General features: G+C 34.8%; 1 protein-coding gene across 4 annotated transcripts in view; it reads left to right on the top strand.

Moving 5' to 3' along the window:
• Positions 1-18,364, top strand: part of TDRD15 (tudor domain containing 15) — a 260,315-nt gene that overhangs the window by 10,646 nt on the left and 231,305 nt on the right. For 2 of the 4 annotated variants that reach the window (XM_034659848.1, XM_034659847.1), the window contains exons 1-2: positions 188-6,342; positions 9,964-10,076. The exons of 1 other annotated variant lie outside the window; for it this stretch is intronic. In XM_034659848.1, coding sequence (XP_034515739.1) covers positions 300-6,342; positions 9,964-10,022 — 6,102 coding nt within the window. In that variant the 5' untranslated portion in view covers positions 188-299 and the 3' untranslated portion in view covers positions 10,023-10,076. Of the gene's footprint in view, positions 1-187; positions 6,343-9,963; positions 10,077-18,364 lie in introns of those variants that run through there. One more of the 4 variants, XM_034659849.1, reaches the window with a different exon arrangement.

The following is an 18,364-nucleotide window of genomic DNA, read 5'->3' as shown; positions in this document are numbered from 1 at the left end:
ATTGTGACAGCTGTGTGTCCAGAAGCTAATTAGTACTTATTATTTGCTTTTAGAAAATGGATTCTACGTCTCTGTTGCCAACGTTTTTAGACATGGATCTGACAATATCACACATAGAATGTTTTCCCAAGGACGTTCTGGTGAAATTTCAAGGCAGAAATAATATTGAATGTGAGTTTGACTACCACATATTACAGAGGGAAATACAGCATATTCCAAAAGTAAAAAATAATGTGGACATTGATGAATTTTGTTTGGTAGAAGAAAGAGTATCTGGAGAATGGCAGAGAGGAAGAGTCATGGAAAAGAAAAATGAACTCTATACAGTGCTCCTCATAGATCATGGAGAAGAACTAAGAGTTGATGGTACACAGGTTGCTTCAGCCTGTGGAAACTTATTTGAGCTACCACCACGGGTAATAGTTGGTATTTTTGCCAACATACTACCAAATGGGGAAAGATGGCCTCCTAAGGCTTTGAATTATTTCAAGTCATTAGTAGGATTACAAGTGAAAGGTTGTATACAAGCTGTTTTGCCTCTTCAAATGATTCTTCTTGAAGTGCCAAAAATTATATCCCAGGTTCTTGAACTACAATTAGGCAGACTTATTGACGGGGATTCATTTCGCCTTATTGTGGAAATGTTAAAAGAATTCCCGAAGAAAATGCCAGATTTACTAAAACACAAAAGACCTGATTTATCATTAAGTAATAGTGATACTTCACTTGATATTCAACACGTTTTGGCTAATTTGCAACCATCTTTGTCAGTAGGCAGGATTGAAAGTATAAAGGTATCTTCTGCATCGAGCCCAAGTAAATTTTATTGTCAACTAACTCAATGGGTTCCAGAGTTAGAAAACTTAACAGTGTGTATGACTTTGCATTATGATACTGTCAGTCAAGAAAGTAGTCCCACGTGTGATAACTTTGGACTACTTTGTGTTGCCAAAAGGAGAAATGGACAGTGGCATAGAGGAATTCTTCAGCAGCTCTTGCCCAATAATCAAGTGAAAATCTGGTTCATGGATTATGGCAGTAGTGAGGCCATACCCTCCATCCATGTAAAGAAACTTAAACAGGATTTTATTTTAGTACCACTATTTTCATTTCCATGTTCTCTGACATATTTACACAGTCCAGATAGAGATGCCAGAAAATCTCAACTGAGTGTATTTAAACAAGCCTTGTTAGGACAAATAGTATATGCACACATTGATTGGTTCAATAAGGATGAACATCTGTATTATGTAACACTACGAAGCCAGGAGCCTACAATCAATTCTGAGGCTCTGCTGAAGACTGTAGGCACACGAGTACTCTGCCCAGTGTCTGAATCAAAATTCTCTAATATGTTTAAGGAGACGAGTGCTTCTGATGTAAACAGCTTTGCAGTGGACTGTTTTACTGGAAATACTGAACCATCGATAGACTCTCCAAATAAAAACACTTTAAAAGTAGGTTTTCCTATTAAAACTGTAGAGATGGAGATAGAGGCTGCCTATATAGCTTTTGTGGCCTATGTATTAAACCCATCAAATTTCTGGGTACGCACCAATGAACATCAGAATGAACTTCAAGATATAATGAAAAATATAAACAGATCTTACGATTTGTGTGAAAATGATGAACTGATTCTAAGAAACCCAAAACCTGGATTATTTTGTTGTGCTAGATACAGCAAGGACAGACGTTTTTATAGAGCTGTAATCACTGAAATTAATGGTTATAAGATCAATGTTTATTTTTTAGATTATGGAAATACTGATTCCATACCATTTTTTGATGTAAAAATTTTGCTTCCAGAGTTGTGTGAGTTGCCTGCCTTAGCCATGTGCTGTTCACTCGCACATGTATTTCCTGTTGAAGATTTATGGGTGAAGGCAGCAATTGACTATTTTAAAAAAATTGTCTTGAACAAAGCAATTTTGCTTCAAGTTACAGCAAAAAAAGATGACAAGTACATTGTAAATATTCAGAGCATTGAAGCCTCGGAAGATACTGATGTTGTCTCTCTTATGTTACAATCTGGATATGCAGAATATTGGGAAGTAGAACCAGAATGTTATCCCATTTCTCTAAGTGAATATTCAGTGTTAAGTTTAAAACCTAAAAACAAAGTTAATGTTAAAGTCCTATCTTCCCTTCTTGAAGGACCTAAACCTAAGAAGTACCATTCAAACAAGCTAAAAGAAAGTAGCTTGTCTTTGTTAAAGTCCCCAGCTGTTAATTTCTCAGATTTAAAAAATCCTTTTACCTTGTCTGTGGGACCTGAGTCGCTACGACTTTATAAAGAATATATGTTTAAACCAGGAACAGTCCTTGAAGTCAAGTGTTGTTCTTATTATGGCCCAGGTGACTTTTCATGCCAGCTTCAATGTAAGTTAAAGGACCTAAAATCACTAATGGAACAAATTCAGAGATATTACAGCATTCATTCTGATCCTTATCAGATTGGGCAGATTGCTTGTGTTGCTAAGTATTCCAAAGATGGGAAGTGGTATAGAGCTGCTATTTTGACTCAGGTATCAAGAAAAGAATTTGACGTAGCGTTTGTTGATTATGGTTACCAAGAAAGGGTATTAGTTAAAGATATTTGTGCTATTAACCCATGTTTTCTTTCTTTAGAAGGCCAAGCCTTCAGATGTAGTCTTATCCATTTAGTTGAACCCATTAGTTGTAAATTCCGTTGGACAAGAGAAGCATGCAGAGACTTCGGGAATTTTATTTCTTCATCAAGAGGATTAGTGACTTGTGTCATTTATGCCTTAGTTCTCATATATCCAAACTGTTTATGTAATTTAGTGGATTTACAATCTCCACTTACTAGTGCAAAAGAATTTATTAATTATGGCTCAGCACAGTATAATACATTATCAAAGCCATTTCCATGTTCAGTTAGTCTTTACAGTTACTATTATTCTTCCTTTAACATAAAAATTGGAAGTGAAGAAGAAATATACATATCTCACATATATAGTCCTAAAAAGTTTTACTGCCAACTCAGTAGAAATAATAAAGACCTAGAGATGATAGAAACAAAAATCAAAGAGATTAGTAAGCTCAAAAATTGTCCAAAATATGATCCTAGTAAAATGAGATTGTGCATATCTAAGTATGTGGAGGATGGTCTCTCTTACCGAGCTTTAGCGATGCCAACAGATTCACTAACTGACTTTCTGGTCTATTTTGTGGACTTTGGAAATAAGCAGTTAGCAGAAGAAAGTACATTGAGGGCTATTTCAGATCAGTTTCCAGAGTTGCTATTTACACCTATGCAAGCTATTAAGTGTTTTTTGACAGATCTTAGAGATGTAGATATTCCAGCAGAAATCTGTAGCTGGTTTGAAGATAATTTCTTGGGAAAACCGTTGAGGGCAATAATATTGTCCAGGGAGTCAGATGGCCAGCTTGGTGTAGAATTGTATAATGGATGTCAACATATAAATCAGGAAATTAAAATGTTGCTTCATGCTTATGGAAAAAAACATTGTGACCAAGCACAGTGTGTGGAAAAGTGTCCTAAAATAAGCGAGAATAAGAGACTTGCTGTTTCTTTGAAAGGCAAAAGAGAAAATAACTATCACCGTAATAAGATAAATGAAACTAATCTAGTAACATACTCTGAAAGCAAAATAGATCAATTAACAAATCCTGGAAGTACATACGGCAAGCTTTTGAAACCATCAGTTTGTTATAAAATTGAACCTGTGTCAAAAAACAAAGTAAAATCTTTGAATGATGGACTAAAAAATAAAGGTGTAAAAAGTGTCTCTGGATCTGCACATACAGAAAATGTCTCTGGATCTGCACATACAAAAAGTGTCCCTGGATCTAATGAAAATGATGTGGGCCACAAATCAGTAAAGGTTGTATCGCAGTCTTTTACCCGAGAACTAAATCAAGCAGCCTCTCCAAACCCATCTAATTTTACTAGACCACAAATCAAAGATCTTCCTCAACCTCAAATCTACTTGAATGCCAAAGTTAAAGGATATGTTTCTAATATCAGTAATCCAGCAAGTTTCCATATCCAGCTTGCGGAGAATGAAAATGTAATCATCAGACTAGCAGATGCTCTAAATGAAAGAAGATTGAATATAGTGAAAGAGAGAAAATCAGTGAAGCCCATGGTGGGAGACCTTGTAGTTGCAGAATACCCTGGTGACCATGCCATTTACAGAGCAGTTATTAAGAAAATTTTGCCAGGAAATTCTTTTGAAGTGGAATTTATTGACTATGGTAACAGTGCAGTAATAAGCACATCCAAAATTTATGAGTTTCAGAGGGAATTCTTAACCATTCCTCCGCTAGGAATCCATTCATTTCTTAGTGGAGTTAAGTGGCATGAGCCTGATGAAATATGGGACAGTAAAACTGTGGATTATTTTGCATCAAGAGTGAGTAACAGAACAGTTTCTTGTGAATTTCTGAAAAAGCATGGGCAGAAATGGGAAGTCAACATTGTTTGTGACAGAACATGTGTCATTAATGAACTACTGAAATGGACAGCCTGTTCAAAACTACAGAAAACAGTATTGCAGATGCCTGTGGCTGTCTCTCAAAAGGTGAGCTCTGGGGAGGATAATGAAAGGAAGAAAGGAGAGTCAAAGGAGTATGAAGGTTCTGGGATCCTTCAACCATCCTGCCAACAGCTGGTTAAGATTCCTTTTGAAGAGTTAAAACCTGGACAACTTGAAAAGTCTGAGATACTTTATGTCTCAAAAAGTGGGACATTTTATGTGAAGTTATCCAAAAATAAAAAAATCTTGGCAGATTTAACAGTACTAATCACCAAAGAAGGACAGAAACCGTCTTTATCAATGGAAAACATTGAAAAAGGTTTAGAGTGCTTGGCAAAATCTAAAAAAACCTTGAAATGGTATCGATCAAAAGTAGCAAAGTATGTTGATGAGAAAGTGCTTGTTTTTTTAGTAGATCGTGGTAGGTATGAAATAGTGCCTTTAGGTAATACCAAGGTGCTTAGTAATGAAATTGGAAATATTCCAAGACAAGCTGTGCCTTGTAAATGGATTTGGTTTGAAAATTTTAGAAACTGGTCATTTGAGTCCATTGTGTCTTTGTTTGCTCATTTGGACATAAATAGTCTTTTCCTGAAATACTTAAACTCTGTGTGGAAAGTGGACATTTTGGTAGATGGCCTGTTACTTTTGGAATACTTCAATTTAAATACGGTTCATATTGAAAACAAACTTAAATCTTCAGAATCTATTTTTAATGTGGAATCTAAGACTCCTGTGTCATCATGTACAATAAGATCATATACTTGGGCCCAAATCCAAAATGGAAAGCAATATTCTGGTATTGCCACTGCCGTTTGTGATCCGTCAGATTTCTGTGTTCAGTTAGAAGACTTCTTCGACACAATGAAATCGCTCTTTGTGTTGCTGTCTGATCTACCAGAAAACTTGCAAAGAGTGCCTCAAGAAGGCCTAACTCCTGGTGCTAGTTGTTTGTTCAAATACGATTTGGAAGATCAGTGGAATAGAGTAGAAATCTCTGAAGTCTCTAATCAGTCCTTATTACTTGTGTTGATCGACTATGGATTTTCTGTTTACATACCTTATTCAGACATAAAAAATCTGAAAGTTGTTCCTGTCGAACTTTTGGATATACCAAGGTTAAGTTTTCCTTGTATCTTACATGGTATCTTACCCGCTAAAGGGAAACACTGGAATGAAGAAGTGAAAAGTTTCTTTCAAGATTTCCTAAGTAAACCAGGCTTAGTTTTTCAGTTTAGGAAGCATAATTTTGAAACAAAACTGGAAGTAGATGTCATTCATGAGAAAAACAATTTGGCAGATATGTTAGTTGCATCTGGTCTTGCAGTGTATTCTAAAGGTTCAGATTCTCTTAAAGATGGGGTTACTACTACTGGATCTACAAAAATCCAGTATCAATTACAGAGTAAGCCTGTCTTCCCATTGTTAGATCAAAATTGTTACAAAAGAGAAAATATAAGTTGTACATGCACTGAGAAACAAAAGCTGAAAGAGAAAATTGTAAAGAGGAAAGAGGTCTATAAGAACCTCTTAAGGAAAAGCCATATCAGTAAAAGATTATATTCTAGAAATGTAACTCTGAGGAAGAAGGCTGACATCGGAAAACATAATCCCCTAAGTATTGTTACATTTGATACGTGTTCAGTAGCCTCATTTTGGAAACTAACTAATTACTTAAAGACCAACACCAACTGCAAAGAAAACAGTTTTGAAAAACTACCAGCTGAAGAAGTACAGGAAAATAACACAATGGATTTAAGAATAGCAGTAAAAGCATTGCATGCTAATGAAAAAATTGTATCAGAGGAACACTTACATGGTAAGTAGCTATTTTTAAAGAGATTATTTTTTGCAGATTCTATTTTTGATTTTTTAAAAGCTTATTATATGTCAAAATTATCCATGAAAATATCATACTGCAAGAAAACTTACTAAAAAATCTGAATAAATGGATAAACTCGGAGTGATCACTTAATTACAAAATGGTATGTGACTATTCCTTTTTTGAATGGTGACCTTTGAGTATGTAATGAAAGTGGAGAGCATTTTTAACCATACATGCATGCACACATCCATGACACTTTTTAAAATTTAATTAGCCAACATGTAGTACATCATTAGTCTCAGATGTAGTATTCAACAATTTATCAGTTGCATATAACATGACATTTTACAGATAATTTCAAGGGTTTCCCAAAGCTAAAGCCCCATAGAGCTCAGGTTAATAAATCTTGCTCTTAGTGAGCTCCTGGACTCATTTTGAAGAACCAGTTTTCTGTTCTAGGCTTCTTATCAGATGAAATCTATCTTTATTTAGGTTTTTTGAGTATGCTTTTAGCATATTGCTAATGCAGTTTAAACTTATGGAATACACTGGAACTTATTTCCTCTTAAATTTTTTAGATGTCAAACTGATTCTGTAATGTTAAAATTTTAATATGTTATAGCTAGAGTATTGTCTGATTTTGCTTATGCACATTATTTTCTGTGTGGATTAGTTACTGAGGATTTTGTAGGCTATCAATGTTCCCTGTTTAGTGAACGGACTATAAATCTGTTATTCCATGTTATAACTCGTATTATAGCAGGTTACATTCTTTTAATCAGTGGGGGGGGATCTTGTTTTTATTGATGTATTTTAGAAAGTATTTCATTTGAATTCATATTTAGGTGTTTTATAGTGAATTGATAAATGTTTTCAAATTGGCTCTTATTTCTGAATATTTTGTATTAGCAGTTACGGTAGAGTGCTTACTATGTTCTTAGTATTATGTACTAAGATTTTTGTATGTATTTAAAGCTTACCTAACTCTGAAGTAGGTTGATTTTTAGGTTTGAATGGAGTCCGATAACTAGTACCCATTTCTTTGCCTGAATTCTAAATCACTTTAGAGAGGGACGAGGAGAGAAACAATTGGTGAGCAAAATATCACATTTATTAAAATCAAAAACAATATTGATAAATGTGGTTTTATATCAGTGGGAAAATGGATTTGCCAACACTGAATCAATAATTTAGACTTCTCTGCAGAGGCACAGAGGAGAACTTCTCCATATGGGGGGGCCTACCCATGTGAAACGTATGACTTGAGGCATTTATCTTAAAAAAGGGAGGGAGGAAGAAGAGGCTAAACTAACCTATGCCTTTGCCCTTCTAAGCAGACCAATCAGATTGGCCCTTCTCCTGCTGTAAGTGAGGGAGCAAACAAACCAGAGGAGGGTTAGACTAGGGGGGTGCTTCACCTGTGAATACTTCTACATGGAAGGAAACCTCAGGAATGGGAAGAAGAACCCCCCCCCCCAAGTATCACTATCTTATGGATGAGGCTCAGGAAAATTAAATAAGTTGTTCTTGGATATAAAAACAGAATCTCAGTTCCTTAATTACTAGCAACTCTGATGTCTCCAGCTCCAAAGTTTTTTGTTACTTATAGTGCCTTTGCAAAGCAGTTTGATCATTTGAGGAATAGTTTTCAATAAGCTTTTGGCCCTCAGCCCATGCATTTTAGCACTTACATAATTTCTTTTATTCCACATGCGTATATTTCCACCTTCATGTTTTTATCAAAATCTTAATACCCCACTGTGGGGTCCCCATCTCCATCCCACCTCCTGCATTCATAGCACACAGTGAATCAATGAGGGAATTAAGTAAAGGTAGCTATTACAAAAGCAGTTAACCAAACTTCTTTTTTAGTTCTGAAAAATAAAACTTGAAGTTTCATTTAGGGGAAAAATCATAACTGAGACCAATATAAGAAACATGGTTTCATGGACTAAGAACTTAGTAATGTACTGTACGTTTTAAAACAAAACAAAATAAGAAAACGTCAGTTGGTTTCTCACATTTGTTACTCGTCCAACGGCAGCGCTGTAGTAACCGCTGCTGTTTGCTGTTACTGCCTGCTCCGAATCTAGGGCAATTTCTTTTTTCTTCTTGGTTAAGGTTACCAATATTTGAAACTCCCTTCCCTATTAAAGAAGCTAGAAAAGTGGCTCTGGAGACGATTGTGGATAACTTCCTGAATTATTTTGTGAGAGAAAATATTAATTCTGGACTCTGTTGAAAACTCTCAGTCTATTCCTCTGGTGTTTGGAGTCTAAACTATACATAATGAGTCACAGTACTTCTGTGCTAAACGTAGTGTCATCGTGTTAGAAATGGCCTTGAAGTATAATGGACTTACTTTGCCTTGCCCAGGTATAGTTTTAATTATAGAAGTTGCTGCCTATTGCATTTAGAAAATGAGCTTATCTTTCCTATAGTTTCAGCCTACTATAACATATCAACATTAAAATATTCAAGCTAATTGTTTTTATTTGCGGCCTATTTTCTCAAAATAAGTTACTAGTGTGTTTCCAGGACGTTTTAGCTGTTGCTTGCTTTTTTTTCCCCCTGCACATCCTTGAATAGATAATTATGGGAACCAGAGAATGTAATAACCCTTTAAAAAAGCTCAAAAATATCTAGTTACTCATTGGTAATAAATCAGTGCTTGATGTTGATATGGGCTACTTTCCTACAGTTGCTTATTTAACTGGAGGACCTTTTAGAAAGAAATCTGGAATGGCAACCCATTTTTGAGAGTTTTGTCTGACCTTTTACATTTGAGATGATATCGCTAGATATCCAAAGGAGAATGGCCGACAGGCATGTAAAATGTTAGACTGAATTCTGAAAATACAAGATTTGTAAGTGATAACATACTATGAATCACTTACATTGGATCTAGCATGGTATTTTAAAAGTATGGGCAATGAGGCCCCACTCCCTGAGTTTGAATTCTTGCTTCATCCCTTCTTTCATGTTAGTGAAACTGGAGGTAGGCTTTTTAATACATGTTTCTTCAGTTAGTTTCTTCATCTGTAATATGCAGCCAATGATGATGCCATTGGCTGCTTGTGAGGGCCACATAAGTTAAAGCATGTAAAGCCTATTAGTATCTGGTACAAAGTACATGCTCACTAATTTTAGAAATAGCCATCCAAATAAAGCTCCATTTGTTTTTAAAATCTTTTGTGGAATAATAACTTTAAAGATTGCTGATGCTATGCTGCATGAAATTGCAATTTTTAGGACACATATTTACAACATAGTGATTAGATTGATGGTTGAACCTGGAAGATAGGATTTCTGATTGAGAGAATTATAGTTCTCAGTAAAGATTAGAATAGGCTATATGTATTTTTTCCAAAATGGATATATATTAGTAATTACTTAGAAGATATGTTTAGCTTTATGTATAATTATATGTATATATTATAGTATATAATTTGTATGCCATATTTCCTTCTTTACCTTTCTAAATTGTGACTTCTAGAAATTAAAAATTCTATTTATAGTCGGAATTTTCAAAATAAAAGTCTTGACTATAAAACCCATGATGTTTGGAAAAACATATTACAAAATACTAATTATTCTTTTTTGCTTGCTTTTCAGTGCAGGGAGATGAAAGCTCAGATCCTTTATGCATCAGTTTGGCAACAAATAATACATAGGATACCCAGTAATTATTGTTTTGTTTTAGATGCTCCAAATATATAATAAAAGTGGTAAGCATATGACAATTTCTAATACTAAAAGTATCTGAAAGGTGTGTAGGTTGTTCCGATTATTTTCCCAGCAGATAGTGATTAGAATGTTACGGAAATTTTATGTGACCAGGAATTATGATGACTTGTCTTCAGAAAGGTTATTTAAGAAATGGGGTTCACTTCTAAAATATTTTAAACATTTTATTTGATAAACCATTCTTTGCTTGTATTTTTACAGTCATTAGATAATATTTCACCATTATCTTACGTTAGAGTCATCATTGCAATCATGGATAGTATATAGAGAGTTCACGGATAATACATAGAGAGTTAACGCTACACAACCATATTCCCAGGAAAATATGGGTGTTTATAGGACTGACACTTACTAGTAGAATATGGAAGAGAAGTCAGACTTAATCCCATTCTTCCTTCTCTTTAGGTCATGCAGTGGGATTTTTTCTTTCACTTTATTTTGCAGTTGTATCTTTTTAATTTGTCTTTATGTTTTTGGTTTATTTGTTGTAGGTACTTGTGACATTCAAGAACACTACTGTTCAGTTGGAGGGGGAGATATTTTGTCAGCGCATTTACCTATGAATTAGAATTTATTTTACAAGTAAACACTGAGCAAATTCAGAGTATTTTGTTGCAAAGACAGAACCATAAAATCATAGAGTTGCACTTAAAAGTCAATGTCTGCCAAATAGTTGTGAAGAACTAGAGATTTGGTGATTTAGAGAATATTTGAGAAAACTCAGTAACTTGCGAAGCTAGCTAGGGACAACCAAGTTTATCATCGGCATGTATATTGAGTGTATTGATATTGTCATTTTTTTTGAGGTTAGGAAGTAATTTCCAGAAATACTGCTGTTTATGAATATGAGTTTAAATCTGGTATCTTGAAAGTTTATTCAAGGTGGGGGGACTTCATATTTTTACACTACAAATGAATCTGTGGTTTGTGGTTGTTTTAGAGCACATAATTTACAATGACTCTTTGTAATCTAATTTCTTTGAATACTTTTGTGTCACTTTCCCCCAAACCTCACCAGATCTTAGAGATGATTTTGTACAATTTAGAAAAAGGCTTCTATTGGAAAAATAATTCACTTCACTTGACTTCTGTGACTGTTGTATCACAGGGCTGCTGTTGTTTGTTTTTGTTACCATAAAATATGGTAAAGATAGTGATTTGGTTAATTAAAGACATGAATTTGAATGCCAAAATAAGATAAAGTAGTAATGGGTGTTTTCGGTACCAGTTTTATCAGGAAGGGCCTCATACCCCTTCAGTTTTTCAGATTTAACTTTATTTACCTATCTTCAGGTATAGTATTTTATGTTTGGAAATAGCCAAACTTACAAATTTATTACAGCATTTACAATAACGTTTTTACAAGTCTGCATTTCAGTTAATTACTACTTAATTTTTTTTTTGACAGAAGCCCAATATAGAAAGTAGCAGAAGATAGGATTAAAATTAAGTTTCCTTTTAAGATATAAATGATTAATTTAAAACTATGGTTTTCCTTTTTTATTTCGAAGGCACTTTCCCCCCTCTACTTTAGCTAGTTTATTACACTGTAAAATGACGACATGGACGATGTGTGGTAATTCAGTACTTTTTTTTTTTTTTTAAAAGATTTTATTTATTTATTCGACAGAGATAGAGACAGCCAGCGAGAGAGGGAACACAAGCAGGGGGAGTGGGAGAGGAAGAAGCAGGCTCATAGCGGAGGAGCCTGACATGGGGCTCGATCCCATAATGCCAGGATACGCCCTGAGCCGAAGGCAGACGCTTAACCGCTGTGCCACCCAGACGCCCCATCAGTACTTTCAAGTAAAAAACAAAATGGCATATTCATTTTAGGATTTATATTTTCATAGGATTAGGTTTTATTATATTTTACAGATAAGTCAATATTAATGCTTTTTTTCCTAGTCTAAAACACTTGGCATTAGTTTGTTAGAATCTGTTATCTTAATGTTAGCAATAGACTGTTCGTTCAAAATTTGCATAGCAGTAACACATTTAATTTTTTAGATTAAAGTATTTCAAAGTTGATGATTGTTAAGCTTTACTTTTTAAATTCATCTCTAATTTTGCTTTATTCATATAAATTAAAAATGTTTATTGAACTCTCATAAAATGGTTTATAAGAATGGAAAAAAGTATTCCTGAGAAATGGATTTGTTCTTAAAAAATATTCATATAGGCATTATTCAAAGTTATATAGAGATATAAAATAAAAACACTCATAAATAAAAACTGTTAAAGACAAATTATCCATTTGTCTTTTCCTGGCATGATCACTTTGATTCTAAATTCTTCTATATAAGATGCTGAGTTGGTTAAATCTCAGTGTCAGATTTTTAAAAAATTTTAAATATTACTATAACTTTCTGACTTGTTTATATGCATTTAACTCTAATAGCACTTAAAAAACTTGTTTTGTTATAGTTGAGTACATCCAAGGGAAATTATTTTTGTTTTGTAATTTTCTGTAAAAAATTTTTCAGAGTAAAATATTTTATAGTTTGCTAAAGTCTGAATGTGTGTGTATGAATGTGTTTTAAAAGGGCACTATAGCATTAACAGAGGCATACCTGTACATATTGTGACGAAATTCAATTCACTTTAACATTTCCTGTAACCAAAGCTAGTCCTTACTCAAACACTTAGTACGTCTTTTTCCTCTTTAAAAGTACTTCTAATTCTCAAAAGTTCTTAATTTTTCATTTTTTTATTCACTTGTAAAGGCATGTTGGATTTTTAAAAAAAATTATAGATCTTTTTATTTGGCCTATAACTTTTTGCTTTTTCACATTTTTATTAAATTCTAGTATAGTATAATATTGGTTTCAGGAGTAGATTTTAGTGATTCATCACCTATGTATAATACCCAGTGCTCAGCACAGGTGCCCTCCTTAATACCCATTCCCCCTTTAACCCATTCCCCCCACCTCTTTTTTTTTCCCCTCCTCATATTCATCTGTTTTGTTTCTTCCACATGAGTGAAATCATATGGTATCTGTCTTTCTGACTTAATTTGCGTAGCATAATGCAAGCTCCATCTACATTCTTGCAAATGGCAAGAGTTTGTTCTTTTTGATGGCTAATAGTCCATTATATATATATATATATATATATCACCTCTTTTTTTTAATCCTCTTTATCCATCAGTCAATGGACACTTGGGCTCTTTCCATAGTTTGGCTATTGTTGATAATGCTGCTATAAACATTGGGGTGCAGGTACTCCTTCAAATCTGTAATTTCGTATCCTTTGTGTAAATTCCTAGTAGTATAATTGCTGGGTTATAGGGTAGTTCTATTTTTAACTTTTTGAGGAACCTCCATACTGTTTTCCAGTGTGGCTGCAACAGTTTGCATTCCCACCAACACTCTGCATCCTCGCCAACATCTGTTGTTTCCTTTGTTAATTTTAGCCATTCTAACAGGTGTGAGGTGGTATCTCATTGTGGTTTTGATTTGTATTTCCCTGATGATGAGTGATGTTGAGCCTCTTTTCATGTGTCTGTTAGCCATCTGGATGTCTTCTTCGTAAAAGTGTCTATTCATGACTTCTACCCTTTTCTTACCTGGATTGTTTTTTGAGTGTTGAGTTTGATAAGTTCTTTATAGATTTTGGATACTAACCGTTTATCAGGTATGTCCTTTGCAAATATCTTCTCCCATTCTGTAGGTTGCCTTATAGTTTTGTTTTTCACTGTACAGAAGCTTTTTTATCTTGATGAAGTCCCAATAGTTCATTTTTGCTTTTGTTTCCCTTGCCTTTGGCAACATGTCTAGTAAGAAGTTGCTACGGCCGGGGGCGCCTGGGTGGCACAGCGGTTAAGCGTCTGCCTTCGGCTCAGGGCGTGATCCCAGCGTTATGGGATCGCCCCACATCAGGCTCCTCCACTAGGAGCCTGCTTCTTCCTCTCCCACTCCCCCTGCTTGTGTTCCCTCTCTCGCTGGCTGTCTCTATCTCTGTCAAATAAATAAATAAAATCTTAAAAAAAAAAAAAAAAAAAAAGAAGTTGCTACGGCCAATGTCAAAAAGGTTGCTGCCTGTGTTCTCTAGGATTTTGATGGTTTCCTCTCTCACATTGAGGTCTTTCATCCATTTTTGAATTTTTGTGTGTAGTGTAAGAAAGTAGTCCAGTTTCATTCTTCCACATGCTACGGTCCTGTTTTCCCAACACCATTTGAAGAGATTGGAACACCTCACGGCAATGGACCAATCATCTAAGCAATAATCAATAAGGAAACAATGGTTTTTATGACACACTGAACTAGATGGACTTAACAGATATATTCAGAACATTTCACCCTAAAGCAGTAGAATGCACATTCTTTTTGTGTGCACGTGGAACATTTCCAGAATAGATCACATACTTGGTCACAAATCAGGTCTCAACAAGGTACAAAAAGATGGAGATCATACCATGCATATTTTCAGACTACGATGCTATGAAACTTGAAGTCAACCACAGCAAAAAAAATTTGGAAAGACCACAAATACATGGAGGTTAATGAACATCATAGTAAAGAACAAATGGGTTAACTAGGAAATTAAAGAAGAAATAAATGCACGGAATAAATGAAAAGGAAAACACAATAGTTCCCTTGGGACTCGCAGCAAAGGCAGTCATAAGAGGAAAGTATATAGCAATACAGGCCTATCTCAAGAAGCAAGAAAAGTCACAAATATGCAACCTAACCCTACAACCTAAAGGAGCTAGAAAAAGAACAGCAAATAAATTAAAGCCAGCAGAAGGGAAATAATAAAGGTTAGAACAGAAATAAATGATATAGAAACACAAACAGCAAAACAGATCTATGAAACTAGGAGCTGATTTTTTGAAAGAATTAATAAAATTGATAACCCCCTAGCCAGACTTACCAAAAAGAAAAGAGAAAGGACCCAAATAAAATCATGAACGAAAGAGAGATCACAACCAACATCACAGAAATATAAACAATTAGAATATTATGAAAAATTATATGCCAACAAATTGGGCAATCTGGAAGAAATGGAAAAATTCCTAGAAACCTATGAATTACCAAAACCGAACTAGAAAAATCTGAAAAGACCCATAACCAGCAAAGAAATTGAATCAGTAATCTAAAAGCTTCCAACGAAAGTCCAGGGCTGGATGACTTTCCTTGGGGAATTCTTTTTTTTTTTTTTAAAGATTTTATTTATTTATTCGACAGAGATAGAGACAGCCAGCTAGAGAGGGAACACAAGCAGGGGTAGAGGGAGAGGAAGAAGCAGGCTCATAGCAGAGGAGCCTGACGTTGGGGCTCGATCCCACAACACCGGGATCACGCCCTGAGCCGAAGGCAGACGCTTAACCGCTGTGCCACCCAGGTGCCCCGGGGAATTCTACCAAACATTTAAAGAAGAGTTAATGCCTATTCTTCCCAAACTGTTCCAAAAAACAGAAATGGAACGGAAACTTCCAAACTCATTCTACGAGGCTAGCATTACCTTGATTTTTATTTGGCTGATAGTTCGGATATAATTTTCAACCTTTTTCAAAAGTCTCCAGCAATATATTTTTCCTACATTTGACTTTTACAATATTTCTTAGGTTATATTATGGCAGCCATACTAAGTATACCTAAGATTTTAATAGCTATTCCCTTTTGGCTAGTATACATTAAAATCTTAGCGTGAGCTCTATGTAATAGTTTCAATATATTTTCTTAGTTTTCTCATAAAATTTTTTATTAATCATAAAGTGACCAGTTGACTTAAGTTATATTATCATAATGCTTTTCCATAACCTAATATTTGTCTTGATGTCCTCGAACACAGATATCTCTGAATATCTTCTCCTTAGTACTAAGTTTTCATTCTTTGTAACCTAGTCACAGTTTCTTATGTAGTGCATTTATTCATCATTTTGGAAATCACCGTATTCAATATAGAAGATACAAAAATGAGTCAAATTCTGGTTAATATATTTACAGCGATGGAAACAATGTAATTACAGGAAACAATGTAATTACAAGTGGTACATGGTATGTAATAAGGGTATATAACAGGTGCTTTAGGATGACAGAGGACAGTGTGCCTAACTTCCTGGGATTGAGGAACCAGTTGGAAAGGACTTAAAAAAAATATGACCTCTGAGCCTGATTCTTGAAAGATATGCAGTATAATTTATCAGGGAACCTAGACAAGCTTACAAGGAAGGAAATTATAGACTACATAGTACAGCCAAGCAAAACTGACCCAGTACAAACCAGTTTTGATTACCAAGGCCCATGGGGAGTTGGGGATAGGAAGTGACTGCTCATGAGTATGGAGTTTCCCTTTGGGGCTCTGAAAATGTTCTGAAACTAAATGGTGATAGTGGTTGTACAACTCTGTGAATATACTAAAATCCATTGATCTGTATACTTTAAAAAGATGAATTTTATGACGAGATTATTTCTGCGAAGGTTCTTAAAAATTACATGTATGAAGCTTATAGATAGCGTATGAATTCAGTAAGCCATTCCTTGAGACTAGAGAAGAATGGAGAAATGTAATGAAATTCTGATATCTGGTTTAGGGATCTCAAAATTAAAGGGAATAAAATCTCAAACCTCCATGTTCAAAAAATAAATGAAAAAGGAGAGTCCTAGGAAAGGGAAAATAACATCCTTAGCCCAGATCATTCTGTGCATGTCATTATTAGCTATTGGTGTGTAATTCATTTTTAAACCTTTATTATTTTTAAGTATAGACATAAAAGTGTAAAAAACAGATCTATAACTAGAGGCTTTATTTCTGATCGAACCACCCTTGTAACTGCTACTCAGTTCAAAAATGGAACATTACCAAGACTCCAGAAGCTCTTTTCCTGTCCTCACAAATACTCAAGCCCTTCTCTCCAAAGGAACTACTATCTTGACTTTTGTGGTACTATCTCCCTTTCTTTTTGAGTCTTTAAATAGTTTTACCACCTAATTTTGCCAACAACCAAGAAAAAGATATTTTTTTTTAAAGATTTTATTTATTTATTTGACAGAGATAGAGACAGCAAGTGAGAGAGGGAACACAAGCAGGGGGAGTGGGAGAGGAAGAAGCAGGCTCATAGCGGAAGAGCCTGATGTGAGACTCGATCCCATAACGCCGGGATCACGCCCTGAGCCGAAGGCAGACGCTTAACCGCTGTGCCACCCAGGCGCCCCAAGAAAAAGATATTTTTATCTTTTAATGGTTATGTATGGAACTGATAGTATACTTTTTTATCGGTTTCTTTTTGCACAGTTTTTAAATATGGGATTTATCCATTTTTTTGCGTGTGTAGCTGTGGCTCATTCATTTGTGAATAATACTTTATAAAGTATTCATTCTACTCTTGAAAACCGGAAAAAATGTCAATTGTAAAAACACGGGTGTGAAATAGTATGCATTTCATAAACATATGTGCATTTCAGTTGTGTGCTGTGTTCCATTGTTGGAATTGTTGAGTCATTGTACACTAGTGTGGCAGAGAACAGAGGTGCTAGGACACCCACTGCGTGGGTAATTCTTTTCACGTGGTTGCTGAGTGTATTTCTGTGGTGATTGCATATGATAAGCATTGGCATGAATCACCAATATTGACATGCCAAGATTCACATGGCCGTTACCACTGGCTCATCCAAATTTCTCTTTTACAGGTTTTCTTGCCTTTTTTTTCCAGGTTTGTACCTTCTGAGCCCCAACCAACCAACTTAACCAGTTATCACTGTATAGAAGACTATATATATGAGTTTTGAGTGTTAAAATAGCCTTGAATTTCTGGGATGCCCCATTTAGGCATGTTATGTAATCTTTTTAATGTCTTGCTAGACTTGGTGCTAGCATTTTTTTTTTAAAAGGAATTTTGTTTATGAGGGATATTGGTCTATGGGTTTTTTTTTTTCCCTTTTGTGATGTCTTCTCTGGATTTGGTATCAGGATAACAGAACGAGTTGGGAAATTTCTCCTCTGAGAAATCTTATGTAAGATTGTATTATTTCTAACTCATTTTAAAAGAAATTTCACTCTTATTGTTTTTCCATTTTCCATTTCATTATTTCTGCTTTGACTTTTATTTCCTTTTACTCTGTGCTTGATTTGCTTCTTCTAGCTTCTCGAGGTAGACTTATGTTAGATCTTTCTCTTTTGTAACGGAAGTGCTTAATACTATAAACTACTTCTTAACCATTCTTCACCTGCAACCCATATATTTTGAAGTGTTCTTATTTTTTAGGTTATTTTCTAATACCCCTCTATATTAACTTGGATCTAATAACAATGAATTTTCTCAGCT

The sequence above is a fragment of the Ailuropoda melanoleuca genome, chromosome 4, assembly GCF_002007445.2.
Source record: "Ailuropoda melanoleuca isolate Jingjing chromosome 4, ASM200744v2, whole genome shotgun sequence".
Taxonomy (NCBI): domain Eukaryota; kingdom Metazoa; phylum Chordata; class Mammalia; order Carnivora; family Ursidae; genus Ailuropoda; species Ailuropoda melanoleuca.
This window is presented reverse-complemented; position numbering and strand designations above follow the sequence as displayed.